This window comes from Hyalella azteca, unplaced genomic scaffold, assembly GCF_000764305.2.
Source record: "Hyalella azteca isolate HAZT.00-mixed unplaced genomic scaffold, Hazt_2.0.2 contig16688, whole genome shotgun sequence".
Taxonomy (NCBI): Eukaryota; Metazoa; Arthropoda; class Malacostraca; order Amphipoda; family Hyalellidae; genus Hyalella; species Hyalella azteca.
Window position 1 is genome coordinate 52887 of NW_025946498.1, and position 21381 is coordinate 74267.

Below are 21381 nucleotides of genomic sequence, written 5' to 3' on the forward strand. Positions count from 1 at the left end.
GTTCCTTCTTAAAGTTTGGGTAAGATAACACAAACTTTGATAACAAAAGAAAGCTGACGCGCCCTACTTTGAAACTTGCTTGAAAGAAATACCAGTCTCAGCTTAGCATTGCCAGGCTATTTTTCAAGCAACGGACTTTATTGATTGGGAAAGTGAATGTTAGCAAGTTGTATCTAACGCATTCATTATACACAAGGGAGAGGAACATTCATTCATTCATTCCTTATAATGCATTCATTATACACAATAAGTAATGGTACTCAACGTACAGAGAAATAAATAATAGATAAAATTATTCACCTATCATAAACATTATTCTAATTAAGACATATTTAAACTTATCTAATTAAAGCTATGATGTTTCACTTACTAGGTTTCCTTCCATACACTTCGTTCCTTTAGACAAGGAAAGTCATAAATGACTGATGTGAAAATACAAAAACTATTGCTAACCAAAATATATGGCATGCATCATTGAGAAGCGAAACATAAGACAATTGATTCACTTCAAATTATTTCCTAGACGCCAAATTTTATATCCGAAATAGTCATAGCCACTGTGTGTTGTATTTTGGACCGGAGCGTCGAAATGTTTCGCCAAGGATTACTATCTAAGCAGCGTTAAAGTCTCTTTGGAAAATATTGGTGTTGACATTACATTCTAAATTACTTTATTCAATTGAAATCTATTGCTGAATTTAGTATACTATCATGTTGTGAGAAATTATTCAGTCTAAAAAGAGCATAATAGTGCTGCTAAAGTGTTCCGTTATTAAAGTGAAGTAAATATGCGTGCATGATGTTAAAAATTACATAAATGCCTTGTGATGATCATGATGGGAAGCAACTTTCCTTTGTTTCCCGTCAAAACTATTATTTGCGGTAAGGAATGCAAAATATTATTAAATTATTATCTACTGAATGAGAAGGATCTCATTACTTAATAAGAAAAATGGAAGACCTTGACACTAATTGATCAAAATTTAATTTTTACATCCTAATTTTTACTTATGATATTTAACTCACCACAACAGTCTAATCTTTAATATTGATTAGAACAATTTACAAATGATACGGGGTGGTTATATGCGTCATAAGAATTGGTATAGAGACGCTCAAAGTACAGAAACTTTCCAAGAGGTATCTTATGTTGAAAGTACGTTGATTGAAAGCTGTTGAAATAAAATCAACTTGTGAAAAACGATGTTTCAACGTCATTTGTTTGGATGGTCATGGCTAAGCTGATCGAGTAACTCTAGCAAATATTTGATATATTAACAAAAAACCTACTGTGTTTATTAATAGGCTGTTTGTATGCAAACCTTCTGCTGTTTGAATCCATGCTTTATAATTCCCAATAAATGTTGGAATTCAACTTATATTCTGCTACATTTTCCTAATTGATTATTGAGAGTTACAACCCAGTTTTGTTTTAAATAAAAAAAAATCTTAAATTCTCTGAATAGAATCAATAGATAAAAGAAACACCCAATGAATGATCTCGACATTTTCCGTGCTTCACATGATCAATATAACCAAAATTTCTTCGTATTATAAATCGTAGAAAAAATTATCATTTATTTGAATAATTTCTAAGATAATGAAATTCATACTTGACTCCTGCTAGGTCTACAGATATTAATATCATGTAATTAATATCAGTGTCGACTGCCCAAAATACCCGGAAAATCATTATATGCATTGGAATTAGTCGAAAGAAATTTTATTAGACATGATTATATTTTCCATTTATATATTTTTCATTACCATCAGTACTAACCTCATGTTCAAATATAGTTACATATATAGTTACGCGAAGTTACATGAGAGCTCACAGGAAGGGATAAGTGAGCGAAGTGGTATAAATTATACCACTTATACCAATTATAAATTATACCAATATACTTATACTACATTATACGAATTATACTTATACCATTATAAATTATACCAATTTATACCACTTCGCTCACTTATCCCTTCCTGTGAGCTCTCATGTAACTCCGCGTTGACTCCGAAGTGGTACATATGCGTACCACAAAATGTACTTCTCCAAGACTTAGTTGTAAATAATTCAGGTTGCCTAAAATCTGCCAAATCCGAGAACAAAGAAGGCCAGAAAGGCCGATAACTCAATATATACTAGTTTATTTGTAGGTTCCGCTATAAAAATTTCATTTATTTTCATTTTGCAGTATTTAAAATTTAATTAGGAAGTACCCATATCATAAATTTTAGCCGGCCAACGCAATTGAGAAAAACTAAATCGCGGAATTTATCCGGAAAAAATGACCGTCTGGCTACCCTGTTTAAACAATACAAAAAAATGAAATAATTTTGCAAGGTGAAGCAATCGGAGTCAACGTGTTAATGGCGTTCAAACTAAACTTGTCTATACTTTTTTCGATGGTCTTTAGACATGATCAGTGATAACCAAAGGAAGGAAATCCGCGCTGGTGATCCGAGTGAGTCAGCTCCATGCAGGTTGCTGTGCCGTATATAAGCGGACGCCCCGAAGACAGAGCATCAGACGACAGAGCAGACCCCAAACATGAGGACGTGGGTGAGTGTGGCTGCCGGTGCTGTGAACATCAATGATCAATTTTATCCATTTTTCTGTTTATTTTCTGGTGGAGACATTAATTATCGCTGATTTTTTTTCGGGCTTTTTACGTGCATTACGAAAAAGAATTTCAAAACTGTTCATCTCAAGGGAAACAGTTCTGTTGTTCAAACAAACTATATGATTAAAGAAGGACTATTAAATTTAAGAATACTTAATAAGAACGGTCATCATCGGGATATATAAGTGCACATTATATAGCAATTAAGTTACAATGCTTATTGAATAATAATTAGCAATAGAGCATCGTTGACATCATACAGTAAGCATTTGATAGCAGCCTATTCCTTGCGAACGAAAAATTAAAACTCTATTGCAACTCGGAATCTGCTAAATAATATGATTTTGAATAAGGTTCAGCCTTGTGATCATTAAAAGAAAATTTCCCTTTCGCTTCCGAGACTTCTAATATTCAAATAATCAAAAAGTCTAGCAATTAATTTATCAATGAATAAATAACATCAAAGAACTTATACTAGGGAATATTGTTTAAAAAATTTCTAATTCGCTTCCTTGCGCAAAAAAAAAATATTTTCCTCGCCCGCATCGTAGATCCTATAGGCTCGACCCGCCTAAATTGATAACGTCGCCGAAAATCAGGAAAGCAATTATGGCTATGATCTCCCGACATGAATTTTTGCTTAATCTGTAATTCAAGCATTTTGAGTTGGGCATTTCATTTTCATGAATCTCTACACAGGCTTGTACTGAAGTCTATACAGGAAAACTTTTATTCAAAACAGAGCAGTTTTACTACGAGGCAAAGTTGAGAGAACATATATTGTTGAAAGATATGCATTGTATCGAACTAATTCCAGAGTTTAATCTTTCTTTTTGATCAAAGTGAATTCGCGTATGATAGTATCTTTTCTTTTGAAATTTCAAACGCAACCCTTTTCAATTCGAATTTATTTCTTAATTTTATCGTTCCTCTAAATGCTGTTCTTATCTATCGTTCCTCTAAATCTAAATGAGTCCTTGTCTCTAAATTTAAAAGATTCATCATTTATTACCAATTCCTCACTAATAAAAAAAATGTTTTTATGAACAGAAGTCTATTTAACAGGAAAAAGAGCTGCGTATAAAACATGCTATTTTAAATGCGCGAATTTAAATAATGACTCGCTTATAAGAGAGAAAAATAATTCGCGAAATAATAAAAAAAAATAATAATAATAATTCGCGAAATAAGAGAGAAAAATAATATAATAAAATATAAATAATTCGTGCTTATAAGAGAAAAATGACAGCAACATTCCTTAGCCCTTCGAAAGCACCTCCAAGACCAGATCAACCTAACCTGAACGGCTCAATGAGTTTATCTAAGAAACTCTATATGGTTCACCGGTTTTTGCTCACGGGTCTCTCCTACTGCTAAAAAAGCTATTATAAAAACCAATCGTGCAAGTCACTGAGGCTCGTGTTTGGGAGACTGTACACCGGCTTCTCCGCGGCTTTCTCGTACATGAGATATAATGAAAACGGGATGTGCTTTCTCTAATAGCCAAATATACTTATTGTATTATATTAAAAATTACGGAAGAACCATCATTAAATGCTAATAGAACGGATTAAATGCTAATTAACGGATAGAACGTCGTTGACTGTCAAGTGGATACACGTGTCTTTCGTTACATCGATATTCCCTATAACATTTGTCCATCAGCAACACAATCGAGCGGAGATATTTTACATCAACGGATTCGACGAAAAAGAATACAACGTAGGTCCGTAATGAATTTTCATATTTATTTCAGAACATTCTTAGAATTCCTATACCATGTCATTTCTCGTCATTGTTCACCACGGAATGACAATCACTAATCTAAGTACATCGTAGGTCTTAGTACAATGAAAATCCTACTTTAGAAAGGTCTCAGAAGAGACGAGTATACGTTATCAAAAAATGAAACAACGTACAGCAACATCTTAACAGAACCGATCATATATTGTATAGAATTCTACCCACGAAAATACCAGAAGGCCCTTATGCTGAACTATCTGACCAACTGAACTAGAATCGAACGAAGAAAATCGTTAACTGCAGATTTAGCCTGCAGGGGCTTAGGCGAAAAAAAGGAGTTTCGAGCTTCAAAAACTGCATTATTCTGAGGTGCCATGACAGCAAAATATTCACAGAACCCACTCTTAAATTGTAATTACAACCAAGTGTCCAAAATTTTTTATTTAGGAGTCCCATGCATAGGAATACAAAATAATTTTGGTATGCCCATAAAATAAAGTAATTTTTCATACAAGAAATTCGTGTTGAACTATTTGTCACTTTATTATCGTTATTTAATCGCAACTGATCCTAACATTTTAATAGCAAGCCAATAGAGTGAGTGCGGGTTCTGTAAAAATCAAGTCATCCACCGTAACGAGTTTCTGCTCTCGAAACGCGGGCATTTGGAGAAAGCAGGTCTCAGCTCTGACCAAGCGGCCGTGCGCGTTAGCACGTTCGTCGGCAAATTCTTACAAGTAATTTTTTAAAAGTTTAAATAAATCTTGGAAATCAAGAAGAAAAGTCCTACATATTAATATTTATCTCTGGCAATGCGACAACCTCTCAAGAAGACGTCAAAAAAATTAACATCCGCTGACTTATTTCTCATTACTCCTCAATGTTTTCTTGACTCTCAGCCATGGCATTTAAAACGGATGCATAAGTTAAACTTTATTTAATCTTTAATGCAAGGCAACTACCTACTAAAAGAGCTACATATTTACTGAATTAAAAAATTCTATATGAGGTAATGTGCAGATTTTAATCAAATCGATACAAATTTGATGTCCTATAGGATATTTCAACACATCCTGTTTTATCTGTGAGCACAGCATTTTTGTGAACGCTGTGTCTACAATTTTAAAACTTTTAAGATTTTGTATCCATAAGAAAACACGTTAAAAAGTCTACTGACCAAAAGAGCCGACACCATATGAGTATTATTTGCTCAATTTGACAAACGCTGTACTCAAATTCAAACAATAATTTGTTATTATTTTTTTGTGATTTGTGTTTTGTTTATCGAGTGGGAATAAATCTTGGTTCAATATATTATCATTCTATGATCAATAATGTTATTGCTCAGTTACTCTAATTTTTTCCATATTCCAGATATTCCTGTTGGCATTATCATTTGCTATTGCTGCTGGTCTTCCGAGCGACCAACCCGGAATCAGCCGAAGCCGCACACCCCGTCTCCGCCCGGTGGTCCACCGACTTTACGTCCGCAAAAAAGCAACGCCGCAGCGCCGCGACGAAGGCCGGATCACGGAGCGACAATTACAATATTGTGGTCCCAACGAAGTCGTTGGAGCTCATGGAAGATGCGAGAGAGCACACATCACCAAAAACGTTTATGCCTTTACAGCTCCAAAATACAGACGACAAGTTCTCCCGGCTAAAGCTCCTGAGCCTAAACTAGATCTAAACGTAGTGTTCGTCAAGACTCACCCCAATGATGTTCACCCTAAACCCCTTGTTGTTCCTGCCATCGAACAAAAAACAGTTGTATATGTATTGAGTAAACGTCCTACTATAAACCAGCAGCTTATTCAGGTTCCAGAACAAGGACCCACAGAACCAGAAGTGTTCTTCGTGAACTATGGATCCGGTGAAAATCCCATTTTACCTGGAGGAATCGACCTACAAACAGCTTTGAGTCAAACTCCTTCTCTAGGACATTCATTGTCATCTGATGCAATTGTCCTACCTCAACAAGGAAATTTTCTCTCGCAATATTCGCAAGATTACAGCTCAGAAGATTACAGCCAAAGAAATTCTTTCAGTAAAAGCACAGTTCGACGAGGTATACCCTCAACCCTGTACGAAACGCAACCAACTGATCAGTATCAGAGCATTGTAAGCGTTCAACAGCAGTCACCTTTTTCAACTCAAAATCAATTTGTGACTCGAGGTGTTAATGCTTTTGAGGAGAGAAATCAGTCAACCCTTTATTTCGATCATCACACAGTACCTCATAAAACTGATACACTGTTTAAAGCCTCAGTAAAACAGTCGTACGAAAATCATTACGGTGTGCCATGGAATGACTTCCACAGCCGCAACGCAAGCCACATAGGCACTTTTCCAAAATTACAGAACATATCCTTGCCTTCAACGCCTAATCAATATGAAACTCCATCAAACAATCTACTGCAAGATTCATCCACTGTGGTTCAACCGCTACAGCCTGTCGAACTGAAGCAACAAAATTCGCTCAGCATTGAAAAAGCAAAGCGACAGGGAAGTGTCGCTTCGCTTCCTTATGCCTTCAAACCAGCGTATCAAGAAGTCCCTCCTCGCAACGTTTCCCAAACAAGAGGAAGTTTCAAGCCTTCTTCCAGCCTATCGAGTGGACAGTCCCCAAGTTCAGTAGCCGAAGACTTCGTTCCCGTGCAAGGCAGAGGGCAGTACGCGCCGGTAACGAGCAACATTCAGTTCAACGGGAATGACGGAACAGCTACACTTGGGAACCAAGAAAATTTGCCCCCACTTATACAAAAGTTGGAGCCAGCGCAGTGGGATTTCGTCCCTCCGGTAAAATCTAAAATTAAATAATGAAGTTACATTTTTGACGGATTTGATGGAAGCACGCACAACACTTAAAGGTCTAATCATTTAATCGAGAGATTCGGGACTAATATTTCATGTTGCCTTAGCGAAAGTCGTTTTAAGGCAGCGCTTGATGCGCTTAAACAGGCTGATTTGATGAAAAAAAATTCGATTGAAAGAATACGTTTGCATTTTTCTACGTAGAGCGTAATTTGTAAATAAAATATATATTTTTCAGAGAAAATTTGTTAGATTTAAAGATTGTTAGTTTAATAATAGTTTAATTTATCGAGTGCATTTATAAATCTTAGTCCAATCTTCAAAATTTATGATTGCTTAAGGTATGCATTATTAAATTTGATCATAATTATATCCCTGGCAAATTTTTCGTTCCGATAATTTTAGATCTGATTTATATGATTTATTTTCGGCTATAATTGTTCCGTTTGGATGTCGTTTTGTATTAATTTTGAATGACAATTCCGTATCTTGCTTCAAGTTTTGGGAAGGCCACTTCGCGAAACCCGCCATTGTGGTAATTTTTCTTCCACTTATTTTATACTATTTATTTAGATTATTTACGCTAATTTTTCTGCCAATAATGTTATGCTATTTATTTAGATTATTATGCTAAATAAAATATTTTTTGTGGTATTAACGTAATTAGTTCTACTGATAGAATATAAATTATTTCCATTGCTAATGATGATTTCTTTTGTGTGATAGCAGTCTGTTAACTCACTTGGGTGTGATATTAATATATGCTTCATGTTCTAGGTGGCAATTTTGCAATGAATATTCCACGCATCATTAATAATTTTTATTCTCAACAAAAAGCTAAAATTCAACGAAATGGCACCCATAAAATATTATAATAAAGTGTTTTTTCTTTAAATCGATCAGGTTAATTGTCCCAAACACACCACCTCTTCGCTTCATCGGCCTCTTTAACAATGCTTAGCACATATTTAGTCACCTCCATACATTTATATGGACCTATTAATAATTAAAGATGTATTTTTTACTTAGTAAATTTGAAGAAAATTAGGTTGAAAGTGCACTACTCACCCTTTGGGAAGCGTCTACCTAGCATGTGGTTGAATATCTTCAACCGTATTCACACATTTCTTAATATTATCTACTCCCATCCGTCACACACTTCAGAATATATTATAATACTAAAAGTATTATAATATACTTTATAATATGGTCATGGTGGGGTCATGTTTGGAGACAAGAAATGATTAGAATTATATAATTAGCTGGTTGTAGTAATTTCGCGGCTCCTTAATTTCCTTAATACCGTTAAAATTCGTAGTTTGCGTGTTTCAAAGGAAACAACAGTGCAATCATTGCAATATTAGAAAATATTTGCTATACGAATGTAAGGTATTTCCATAAATTTATACTTCTACAATTTGCCTGAATTGGATAAACCGCAATACCTGCTCGAGTGGGACCTTAATTGTTCGAAATTCGGACAGCTCCTAACTTTATGGAAGAGTAAAATTGAATTTGTTGCCTATAAATTCGTCACTAAAACATCAGTATAACTAAAGTTAACCCTATCGGATAATGGAAGAGTTTCTCGTGTTTTTTCTTATTTTGCACCATTTTATTATACCAAAGTGATTCAATAGAAACTTCCAGTTATAAAATTAATAATTATTGAAAGAACAGCACGGCTGGCTGTTTTGTTGGTAAATAAAAACAAAATAAATCGCAATTGATGCCACAATATTAGTATACATGTTTTTAAAAGGATTTTTATTTAAAATTTTGCGTCTTCGTTTAATAAACTGTAAACTGTAAAACTGCGCTTTGAGATATAAATGACCATAACTTTTCATTATTGATATATCCGATTATTTAATACGCATCAGAGACCACATAAAATATAAACTTTGAAGTTGGAAATCTGGAACATTTAGTATTTTCAAGAAGTCACAAACAATTTTTATAGCTCATCTCACGAGAATATTGTAATGCTTGAAAAGCTTATTCAGGAATATTATTATTGCATTACATTGCGAAGCTTTATTTTTCATGTTTACCCTATAATATTTTCTTTTGACTACATTTCATATATTTACAGAAGATTTCGACCCCTTACAACGAAAATAAAATAGCGAAATGCTGTGTAATCAATTTATATATAGTAATTGTAATTGAAATTGCATTGTTCCTCTCATCCAATTATTAACAAATAAGCTTGTTTTTTCAAACTAACGATTTTATTTTCATTTTTGTAGGAATTTGCGATGATTATTTAATTTAATTTTTAATGGCCGAGTAATGATCAAAATCTGGATATTATTCTGACGGACTTGTGATAGTGACTGGATGAAATTAATTGACTGGAATAAATCCATGATTAGGATAATGAAGGCGATAGACGTGTAACTTATATTTATTTAGAAAACTCCTAGGTAAGTTGGCACAGTTAACAAACAGGATTGAACTATTTCCATGCACGTGGGACAGGCGTTCTGTTACAGAAAAAATGTTTCGACTAGTATCAGTTCAAGTAACAGGAATACCTTTCTATGAAATGTAAAATTTTTTGTTTGAATTTTTCGTTTTCATCTTGTTCTAACTAGAACAATAGTTATTTTGTTAGGTTAAAATCAACATATTTACCTATAGCGATGTAAGGTAAAAGAATTTCCATAAGTTGCTATGTACGCTGAAGAACAACAAACACATTTATTTATGAATCTAAATTTCTAAAACGAGTAAACTATCAAGGGAGATAATATTTCTTTATTTAGGATCTTGCTCTAAATTGTGCCTTCTTACTCTTTGATTTGCGTACGGGAACCACAGTAAATCTCGGAGAATCGCTTGAGAGAGATTTTCCAATAGATCTTGTACTGTCTACCGTTTCAGATTTTCTTCCATGGGCTTTTTGAAAGCTTGAACGGGATGATGAAAGACTTTTCCCAGAATTGGAAGAAACTTTTTGATTCAAAGAAATAGCACTTGAACTCTTACCAGAACTGGAGGCAAATCTTTGACTCGAGGAAAGAGCCCCAGTTGTTTGTCTCGGCCCAGAGTTGATGAGGACTCTCTGACTCCTCGAGGAAAGAGCACTTGATGGTTGTCTCTGGCTAGCTCTAGCGAGTGAGTTTGACTGCGACTTCGGAGAAACTTGAATTGTTTGTGCCGATGAGACCGGTCCGGGAATTGTTTGCCTGAATTCAGGTTCAGGCAAGCTTTGCGCGGATAAGGAAACCTCAGGTTTTTGAACAAGTGTGGCGCTTCCCAAAAATTTGGCTGGTTTAGCTCGACCTTCCAAGTCGTTTTGCTCTGTAGATTGGAATTGAGCTGGAGATGGTTGACGAGACTCTCCTAGTAAAATATTTGAAGCATCTAGACTCCTGCCAGCATTCTGTCCAAAAGCGCGAGATGCTTGTGCAACGTTCGGGTTAAATGCTAATTGAAAAGAACTTGCAGGTGATAGGCTTTTTCCAATGTTTCCAACATTGATCCGGCTCCCCAAAAATCCTTGTGATGATTTCCCTACACTCTTTCCCAATTGAGCGCCGAACTGTGGCCTGGTCGCTCCTGTGAATGGCCCCAGCACGGACGGTGCAAGACCGAAAAGACTTTGTGAGTTTGGCTGAAGTGATGAAACTCGAACGTTACCACGGGAAAATTCTCGGCCTCCTAATGCGGATTGCTGAAGAAATCTAAACGAAGAACCACCTCCAAAATTCGACTGCGACGAGCCACCTCCCAAACCCGAAATGAGACCCGCCAGGGACGTGCCCCCACCTAACCGGGTTATTGTTGATGGAAATATCTGACCCTGAACATTTGATGATTGGCCGAAACCAACCGGCTGCACTCTAACAATTTCAGCCGTTCCTCTTTTCCCTGTAGGGCTGCTAGCTGCAGCCAAATCTAAGACAGGCTTCTCACTTCGGGTTTTCTGATCCAAGATCAGTGGTGTCCCCTTGATGATTTCATTTGACATGCGTGGACCACTGAGCAACGATTTACCCTTGCCAGATTCTCCTTCCGCTTCACCATCACCTTCTTTTTTCTTTCCATTTTTCTCTTTTTTGCCTTCCCCACCCTTTTCTTCACCCTCTTCTTCGCCTTCTTCTCCACCCTCTCCTTCGCCTTCTCCACCTTCTCCTTCAGCTTCTCCACCTTCTTCTTCACCCTCACCTCCTTCATTACCTTTAACGCCTTCATCTTTTCCACCATTCCCACCATCCTTCTTACTATCTTTTCCTCCATCACTTATTTTGGCTTCAACATCTCCTGGTTCACCACCACCAGCACCTCCCTCAGCACCGTTCACTCCTTCATCACCACTTTTACCCCCGTCTCCGCTTTTCAAATCTCCACCATCACCGCCATCTCCAGATCTCAATTCAACCTCACCAACGGCTTCAGCTGCTTTTCCCTCTGCTTCAACTTCCTTGATTACTGCTCCCTCTGCATCAGCCCCATCTCCTTCAGACGCAGCACTCGCGATGCGAATGGCAGCGACTTTGTTCGAGAGAGGAAGAGATTTGTGAATTATTGGCACGCCGCGCTGAAATGAGGATGAACCTAACTTTGTCCCGTCACCAATGCCAAGACCTTCCACAAACTCATCTAAACTCAGCCTTTCTCCTAATTGTATATTTAAACCACTAGCGTCGAACGAACCACCTACATCGCTGTCTCCGCCAACAGATTCCTGTTCCACAACTTTTGCATCATCACTAGCTACTTTAGTTTCAATTTCAGTCTTAGCATCGCTAACACGAGACTCACTCGGTTTGCTTTCGCTCAAAATTTTGTTCTCACCTTCAGCGGCTTCTGCAGGGGCACCAGCAACAGCACCTCCCTCCAAAATTCTTACTTCGGAAACTTCTGGTTGAGCTTCGTCTCCACCTCCAACATCGCCATTTCCCCCATCTCCGCCACCGTCACCACCTCCACCGTGTCCTACGCCATCACCACCGCCATTAGCTAAAGAAAGTGTAGCGCCATCATCTTCCCCAACGTCAGCAACGATCCCTCCACCACTGGCTACATTAGATTCCACAACCGCGGTCCTGACGGTAGCTCCTCCTCCGATGCCGTCCCCAATCACTGTCCCCTGAAGCAACGAGCTTTTAAGTGCGGTGCTCAAATCTATTCCTCCTGGAAGATCAAGATTGTCACCCTCGTTGTAATTGACAAAGTATACTTCTGGATCTTGATTCTTGAACGGCAATTCTACTATCTTGGGAGATGTGACCGCGTGGTGTTGCCGCAACAAGTAGACTGCCGTTTTCTGCTGAGGAGGTGGTATGACCAAAGGATCACGGTCAATAATCGCACTTGGTACTCTGACGAAAACCATGCTGAGGTCGACTTCTGGATTTGGAATTTTAGCTGGCGCCGGTTTTTTGTAGGCAAAGCTTGGTGCTTGGTACAGGTATGTGAGCCGGTTAATATTTGGTACGACACACTTCCCATCTAATCGACGAACTTCCCCAGAACCACAGTCCTTTGAGGCAATTTCAGCTTCACCAATAGCACTATCATCATTCGATAATTTCACGGCCACAGAAGTACCTTTTTTTCCGCCATCTCCTGATTCCTTGACACTGATTTCAGGACCCGATACCTCCTCAACTTTAGCACGAGCTTCGCCTGCATCACCACCCTCAAATTTGCCTTCAACTTTGACATGTTCGTCTCCTGTGTTTCCAGTCTCAAGCTCGCCTCCGACTTCGGCAAGAGAGCCTTCTGCTTGTTCAGCCTCAAGCTGGCCTCCGGCTTTGGCATGAACGACCACTGCATCTTCAACCTCTTGCTTGGTTTCGACTTGTGCACCACTATCGACGGCGTCGTCAACCTCAGACTTAACTTCAACTTGGGCAAGGGTCTTCACCTCGTCGTCTGCATTTAGCTTAACTTCAACTTTATTTTCCCCGGATAAGTCAAGGTCCTCTCGAAGGACAACTGGTTGCAAGTGAGTTATGATTCCTGGTCTTGAAGGTCCAGAGCCATATCCTGCTGACATTGAGGGTGGAGCACCGTATCCTGCCGACATTGAGGGTCCATAGCCGTATCCTCCTGGCGCAGCCCATGCTGCGCACGCCAGCAGCAACACCAGAAACTGAAAAAAAATTATTCACTAGAACTTTGTTGTACATTGTGACTGGAACGAAATTCACAACGAAGTAAATATCAATAGTTTTGGCTGAACAGTACATTTTGCATGAAATATTTACGAAAACTTATTTAAAATAAATTTCACGGGGTTTAAATGAGCCAGAATTGGAACAAAAAATTGAAATTGAATTAGTTATTTTCTACAAAAAAAATTCTATACAGTTAATAGCATTTTATAACATGATCCCCCAACTTTCTCACTTCTTACTATGCCGGTTTGACTTATCTCGCGAATTTTGTACCGAAACGATTTCAGTGAAAGGTTCAATGTTAGTGCAGTTCAATCAAAATTGTGCGAATAGTGAGAAAAACGGCTAGTACAAGTGTTTTATTCCCGACAAATTCTAGTGCGTGAAACGAGGGCACGTTTTTGAAAACCCTCGGCGACTGCCGGTAACCCGAGAACAATCGCTGCCTTGACTGCGCTCAGGCCTCGCCTTCCTATACCCTCCCCAAAAGAATCGGCGACAGGCCACATCAGGCCTACACTTCAGAGCCGACATCACTATGTTATGTTATGTTATGTTATGATGAAAAACTTGCTGATTGATATTATTTAAAATCTATAACAACTTTCTTTTCCCAAATCAGAACTAATTTTTTTTAGCATTAGTTTATTTAAAAATACCACGAATAGATTAAAAATTCGTTTTCAAAATTTGCACGATATTTTTAGTTTAGAGCTGCATTGAACTTCACATGCCAGTGGGGAAAATCTTCCATTTTAATAACTATGATGAAATTATTCTCCTGTTTATCGTTTTAATTACTTGAGGTTATTAGGATTTATTATTGATTCTCATTTTATTTATTTTTCTATTATCTCACACTGATTGTCTCTTCCATTCAGCTTACTGTGGGAATGTTTAACGAAACCTCAGTTCATGAATTTGAAAATTGATTGGGAGTCTCGCTCTAAAATACTTCTATAAATTATTCATATTTAGATTCAAAATTCTAGTTCATTAATCAATATTTCATTTTAATTCATCTATGCTTGACTGAAACTTTGTATAAAAACTTATTTGTGACTTCAATCGCAATTATTTACAATTTATCCAGATATGGTCAGTGATTCATCCGAATGCGTTTGTAAATAGTTTTCAACCAATTTATATGTGGTCAGCGGTTCGCGCTAGTTCATTCGAAATAAATTTTTGCTCACTTTATATATGGAGGTGACTAATATTAGATAAAGGCAGTGGGTCATTAATTATCGTAGCGATTTAATTATTGGTTACAAACGCGTATACGAGGCGAGGTGAACGCCAGCCCCGGCCTAGCTTAATGCGCATCCATAAGACCAGATTCCGCTGAAGGCAAATGGACTGTTACAGTAAATCAAAAAACTTGTTTGGACGTCTCCGAGTGTTCTAAGTTCTCGAGTGAAAGTTACAAGGCCATCTCCCTAGAGAATAAAATTTGTTCTGAGGTATGTTTAAGGAGATTATCCTGAGTTTAACTTTAGTAAAGGGAAATTAAGTGCGAGTCATACATTGATGAAGTCGGAAGTCTCTCATTCTATTATAAATTATGACAATTGGCAGTTATTGATCGAGTGGGCTGCCGATACTTCTTTTTGATCGCTTCCCACAAATTCTTAGAATTCTCTAGAAGTTTGATTATCGTATTTTTCATTGTTTAATTGGTGGTTCGTACTAGACTCAATCTCTATTGAAATATTTTCACTTGATTTTTATGGAAAAAAAGACTTTCTTGTGGAAATTTGCTGTACAAAATTGCATCGTAGTGTAATTCTAATTCATTTTGCGCGATTCTCCAGTGGTTCAGAATTGCACGTATTTCTAGAAATATTTATGGCGTCGTCAAAAATGCCACAGAAGCAACCTGGACCTGAATTCTGAAAGTAAGAGGCATAACTTTCAGAGACGGCAAATACGCGCTCACTTCCGCGGACGATTGCATCGAATGTGTTTTTTTACCTGTTTTTTTCTTCAATCTCAAGGCATATTGATTGGGTAAATTTTAACACGTTGGATATCATTTAACCTGGAAGTTGGGACGTTCAATACTTTTAGCGCATCCAAATCGTTCGTAATAATTAGTTTCTTTAATTTTTTATAAAGTCGACATGTGCAAAGTTGATCGCATGAAATTTATCCTTATTGAAAGTTATTTATCATGTTTTTACTGCTCAGTGGCCCTATAGAAAAATTTTAATTACAAGAGCTGAAATTCATGGAAGTATTAACAATTATTCGAATAATTCAAACCTTTTTGCAATTTAAATGAGTATAGGCCGATTTTAACGTTATATAATTACAGAAGAGCTCAAAAAATTGACCTAATTTTTTGTTTACTTCACAGTTCGAAATATACAATGGGCTTTAATAAAGTCATAAAAATAATTAACCAAAGTGAAGAAATTTACTTTGAACGAAAACTTTCAGGAGCTTGGTCTCCTGCAGTAGATAAAAGAAAGTGACTTCTGAGAGCTTCCACAACTTAGAGCAAAAACGCACTTGAAACAAGAGAATGCTTCTTCAGTCCTTCAAGCTACGAATAATGTACAACTTTCTTTTGGCGACCAACCAACCTGACGTGGAGTCGTTTGCAAAAAAATTATCCGTTAGGTGATTATTTTTTACAATTTTTGACGATAAAAAGAACGTAAAATACTCCTACTTCCACTATAGTTTACTCGAATAAGAATACTTTCCCTAACGTTAAACTGTGCCTATAAGAAAGTAACGCGCTTGCCTTGACAGGTAATGTTTAAATTTCCTATAGTATTTAAATCAGTCCAAAACTGGGGAAATTATTTTCTATTATTATTGTCAAACTATTGTTTGACACTCAAATTACCTGAAAGTTAAAACCAAATAAAATGCCTAGAAATTCAATAAATTTCAATAACCATTTCCTTTAAACATTAGTGGATTAGTGGATTTTCGCGGAGATTTTTTGCTATAAAATTGCATAATTGTTTTAAGTTATTTATTTTCAAACAAATCAGAAGTCGTTCTGATATTTTCAATTTTAGGATCGCATGAGACAATTACTATAGTCAGGCCTTTGTGGATATTATTTATAATTCATTTATAATTTCTCCCATATGAAATGTTTATAATTCGCATTTCATAGCGGAATTCAATTCCCATATAACTTTTAAAATGTATCTATGACCAAAAAACTTTTGATTTTTATCTTATAAAAATACCTTTTTTTATTTTCGGATTTATTTTCCTACAATTGCTCATTCTATCCTGACACAATTCCGCACTGTATATTCGGTAGCATATGCTCAATTATCCCATTATCTTCCTTCGTTACCGTTTCGCTTTAACCCTGCTTGCCGTTTACTTGATAAAGGAAAACGCCATCGGAAATACGACAGTTAGATACAAACTTCGAGCTATGGATCATATTTTTATTATTTGTTACTTGAATTTACAGATAAAAATAGCGAGCAAGATCACATGTTTCGGGTACAGTCTGAAACTGCTTGGTCACCGTCGATAAAGTTTAGTCATTCCGTGTAAAAACCTGGCACTTTCAAGTTCATATGGTTTCCCATTCATTGAGTATGTCCGTAAATTGAGTTATTTGCTCACATAATCAATTACGAATAAAAACCATCATTAACTTCATCAAATATGATTCCATAAACAAAAAATCCTTCTAATGTTCCAGCCTTGCATCTCATGGGAATGAACTCCAGGGTTAGACTACAATACATAATTTACACACTTTTAACCTTAGATTTAATTCATTCATGTTTCATATAATTGATTTATTTTCCCGTGTTTAAAACGTTTATTTACAGTCGATCACTGCGTGAAATCAGTTTTTAATTTTACCATGCTTTTTTTAGGAGCATAGGTTGTAGTGTATAATTAAGTCTAGAAAAATTAACACACAAGTCTACGAAAATTTGGTCGAGTTTATGTGAGTCCTACACACTTTACAGATTTTTAGAACATTTATTACGATATTAGTTTACCCAAAATTCACTTTATTCATCGATCGAAACTCATTAGAACTCCGATATAAATGTGTTTTAGAGAGTATGTTTAACGATCGTGATTTCTCAGATCATTGCATCATGCAACTATTGGTAAAAGAATAGCCTCGGTTATATCAATTCACTTCACGTCTTCATAAATGCTCAATAATCTACTCACGAGGTTGCACATCGTGGGGGGAGCTGTCTGGGGTAAATGGTCCAGCAGGGGCAGGGCCGAGGCTTTTATACTGACCTGCACGCGGGTTTTTTTCTGATGCCCTCGCCCGGTTACTGGCGTACCGCAGCATGGCGGTCACTTCTCGCCAACCTGTGACTGCATAATACGTTTTGTTTCCTTGGAAATCCTCAGGAAATTAGGGTGTTTTTAATGTACGAATGTACGATATGTTGTACGAATGTATGATATGTGTTGTATAAATGTATGATATATTTTACGAATGTGCGATATAGTGTACGAATGTACGATATGTTGTACGAATGTACGATATCTTGTATGAATGTATGATATATGTTATATAAATGTATGATATATTTTACGAATGTGCGATATAGTGTACAAATGTACGATATCTTTTACGAATGTTGAATTCCTTTATCAAAATGAAGGAATCTAACTCTGAAGTTCAAAATCCTTTCAATAAAAAATTCTATCAACATTGATTTCAGGATAAACATTCCTGGCAGAAATATTACAACTTCTGTGACTGAGTAAAAAATAATAAAATTTGGGATCAGCAAATGATTCGCGACAAATATGATTACGAGGCAAATGACGCAGCCTGAGGCAAAAGCGAAGGGCGTCGGAGACAATGTTTGACAAAGAACATAAAATATAATGCATGGCTGTTTTACTAACCTTAATTTGGTTGAAAAACGCTTTTTGTGATACAGGATGAGCGACCTCAATTTGAATAATAAGGCCTTGCATGTAAAAATCTAATATTTTTCTGTTCTAAATGATGGAGGATAAAATTGATAATTGAGCTTCTATTTTGGTTTCTCTAAAGTATTTGCGGATACTTATAATATACAGAAAAAAAAATATTTTAATTGATTTAAGCCATTAAATCAATTTCCCGTGGAATGCTTCAGAATATCGTTTGAGACTTTCCGATGAAGCTCTGACACCAGCAGTGTTATCAAAATCGAATTCGTTGTTAGTCGTGCTATTCTCCGTGTTATGATTGGATGCATAGTAGGTACGGAACTTTTAAACTTATTATCCAAGATTCGTTCTTATTTTTGTTGCTCCATGTTTAGTTACGCTAGGAGTTCTTGAACAATTTTCAAAATTTAAGTTTAACGTTAGGCTTTTGCTCATTTATCTCCAAACCAAGAAAAAAAAAGCCTATTCGAGTTACCTAACATATCGTCAAATGAAAATCCGTCAATAAGACGGTACCTCCAAAATACCCCTCACATCCGTTACTCGATCGTGGTCATATATTCAGTTGAAAAATAATATGCATTTAAAAATTACTTTTTAAAGACAACACTTCTAAAGAATTCAGTGTCTTCGATTTTACATACGTACAATGAATTTCTAATTTTATAGTAAAATATTACAACAATTAATTTTTGAATTTTATTTTTAGAAGTAAAAAATTAAAATTCTCAAAATTATTAACTCTGTCAATTGATTCATGCATTGCCTCCGACTTTAGGCAAGTGTGGAAAATTTCAGATCGATTGGACAGGTAGAAGTGTGTTTATCGATTATAAGATTTGTAGAATATAAAATTATTTTTTCCAACTTTTTTATATTTTTAAAATGATATATTCTGTCAACTGATTCATTCATTGTCTCCAACTTCACGCAAGTGTGCAAAATTTCAGATCGGTGGGAATGGTAGAAGTGTGTTGAATATCGATTATAAGATTTGTAGCAGACAGACAAACAACAAGAACTGAAGTTAAAGAGAAGTGTTGTAATAATCAGGCATGTTATCTAATTGTGAAAATTCAACCTGCCTTATAATAAAATTAAGAAAAATATCATTCTATTAATTTTGTGTATTACAAGCGTTTTCATGTCTGGCCGCGGATATTGTGTAATAAACCTAGACGTGACGTCCAAATATGAAGTATTTTCTAGGCTACTGTGTCACATTTTTCTCTGAAGTCAACTTATGAATTTTCAACGTCATGTTGAGCACGTTCTCATGTTATACAATAGCTGATGAACGATGGACCAGATTGTTTAGGTAATCATAATTCAAGTGAAGATGAAAAGTAATTTAGATCAATAAATTAATTTTTCCTGAAAATATTCTCTTTAGGAATAGTTGCCGAACTTCTCATCGGCTCTCAAAAAATGTTTCCTCCTGAGCATTTAACTTCACTCCACTCACTGATGCAACTGAATGCTATCACTATACATAAAAAATGTTTCTTTTTCATCTTATATGAGGTTCTTTCGTATTTTTTGACTAAATAAACTTGACTACGCATTTAGACATTTTTTTCACAGCTGTGTTAGCTGATTTCGATTATATCAAGTGCTCAATTTCAATTGCAGGTACTTAATTGTTCGTCTGTCACGTAGTAACAAACAACGTTTTTAAATAACAAACGTTATCAAAAAATGCACAACATTCACCAGCCAGATGTCGGAATGCATTTACCATCTCCATATATGGCGGATACGATTCTAGATCTTGATTTCATGCAGTAATTACTTACGAAAATATACCGACGTCTAGAAAAAAAAATGTTTGAAGAACTGATTGATGAAAACCCGATGCCTGAGGCCTGACTCGGGTGAGATTCATGCGGTGTCTGAACAATTTGAACAAAAATATTCCCGTCACTGAAACGTTTCGTCATGTGATGTAAATTTCGAATTGAAAATAAAAAAATTCCTCATTTAAATCAATTATTGGATCCTATTGCCACAATATAATAATTTTGCACTTAGGAATTTAATTCACAGCCACATTCGGATATCCTATGATATCTTACTAAATAAATAATAATAAAATAGTTAATTTCTCTTAAAATAAATAATAGTTTCATTTGGAATGCGCATCGTAGAACTAAGTCATTTCGCTCATCGCATGCATAAACAAGTTAAAATTATTTTATAAAGTGATCAAACCTTGCATGCGTGAAAAATAAACGGCAGAAACTACAGCGTTTGCTGTTCTCAACGTGTTCGTTAAATATCAATAATTGGGAAATCGTGAATAGACTGCAGTATAGGGAAATGCCATCATCCATGATAAGGTTGACCTACCGGCTAAATTTAGGTCAATAATATTGAACCTTTACAGCATAGGTCATTATTTTCGAACCTAAACACCGAGTCAGAACGCGGAAGGTTTTTTCAAGAGGTGAATTTTATTTTCTCTGATAAGAATCAGAAGCTTAAACACGCAGCGTTAACCTTTCATGCTGGGTTTAAATTCTTGAATAACATTGCGTAGAAATCTCAATTTATCTCAACGTGAACTAATAATTGATAAACTAAACTAAACCCATGTTCTCACATTTTGCAGCAGGTCTTTTTAACAAAATTATTGAGTCGGATCATGAATTTTAACGACATTTTTTATAACGAGTGAAATAAGTTTCAGTTCTGCGCTGAAGTCAAAATTCTGAGCTCGCTTTGTTCGTTAAGCCGTAAGGTCGGCAATAAAAGTCGTCTGCGAGGCCGATTTTTATTTACAGGTCTTCCGTTACAATTGATGACTTTACCAAGAATTTATTAGCAAAGAGAATGACCCCGACATCCACCATAATTTTGATAAAAGTTTGGATATTTTATTGTTAGCTTACAATAAAATAAACAGCAAAGCTATTATATTTTTTATTATATTTTCTAAGAGGGTTTTTACCATATTGTTTTTTTAATTGCATGTGGAAAGGATGGCAGAAACATGAGACTACTTTCATTCAAATCTCATTCATTATTTTCACTGTTGTTGTTCAGATTACCGTTAATGTTGTTGTTCCTGTATAGGCCCGCCCACCCATGGTGCTCAGCTCACTGCCATGGATTTGGTTCGAATTTCTCATGTCAAGGATCAATTTCATGATAAAAATGAA

General features: G+C 36.0%; 2 protein-coding genes across 3 annotated transcripts; one reads left to right on the top strand and one right to left on the bottom strand.

Moving 5' to 3' along the window:
• The first annotated feature begins 2540 nt into the window (after window positions 1-2540).
• LOC108682789 lies at window positions 2541-8408 on the top strand. Its single transcript, XM_018172029.2, has 2 exons — window positions 2541-2563; window positions 5742-8408. Exons 1-2 carry the CDS (start codon window positions 2552-2554, stop codon window positions 7185-7187), a joined length of 1458 nt encoding a protein of 485 aa, XP_018027518.1. The 5' UTR covers window positions 2541-2551; the 3' UTR covers window positions 7188-8408.
• A 1167-nt stretch (window positions 8409-9575) lies between these two features.
• On the bottom strand, window positions 9576-17524 carry LOC108682785 (hornerin). Of its 2 annotated transcripts, XM_018172025.1 has the most exons (3): window positions 17492-17524; window positions 11988-13290; window positions 9576-11684 (listed from the first exon to the last, which is right to left on the bottom strand). In XM_018172025.1, exons 1-3 carry the CDS (start codon window positions 17501-17503, stop codon window positions 9949-9951), a joined length of 3051 nt encoding a protein of 1016 aa, XP_018027514.1. In that variant the 5' UTR covers window positions 17504-17524; the 3' UTR covers window positions 9576-9948. The 2 variants fall into 2 exon arrangements, with proteins under 2 accessions (XP_018027514.1, XP_018027513.1); XM_018172024.1 differs by having other exon boundaries at window positions 9576-13290.
• Between the last annotated feature and the right edge of the window lie 3857 nt (window positions 17525-21381).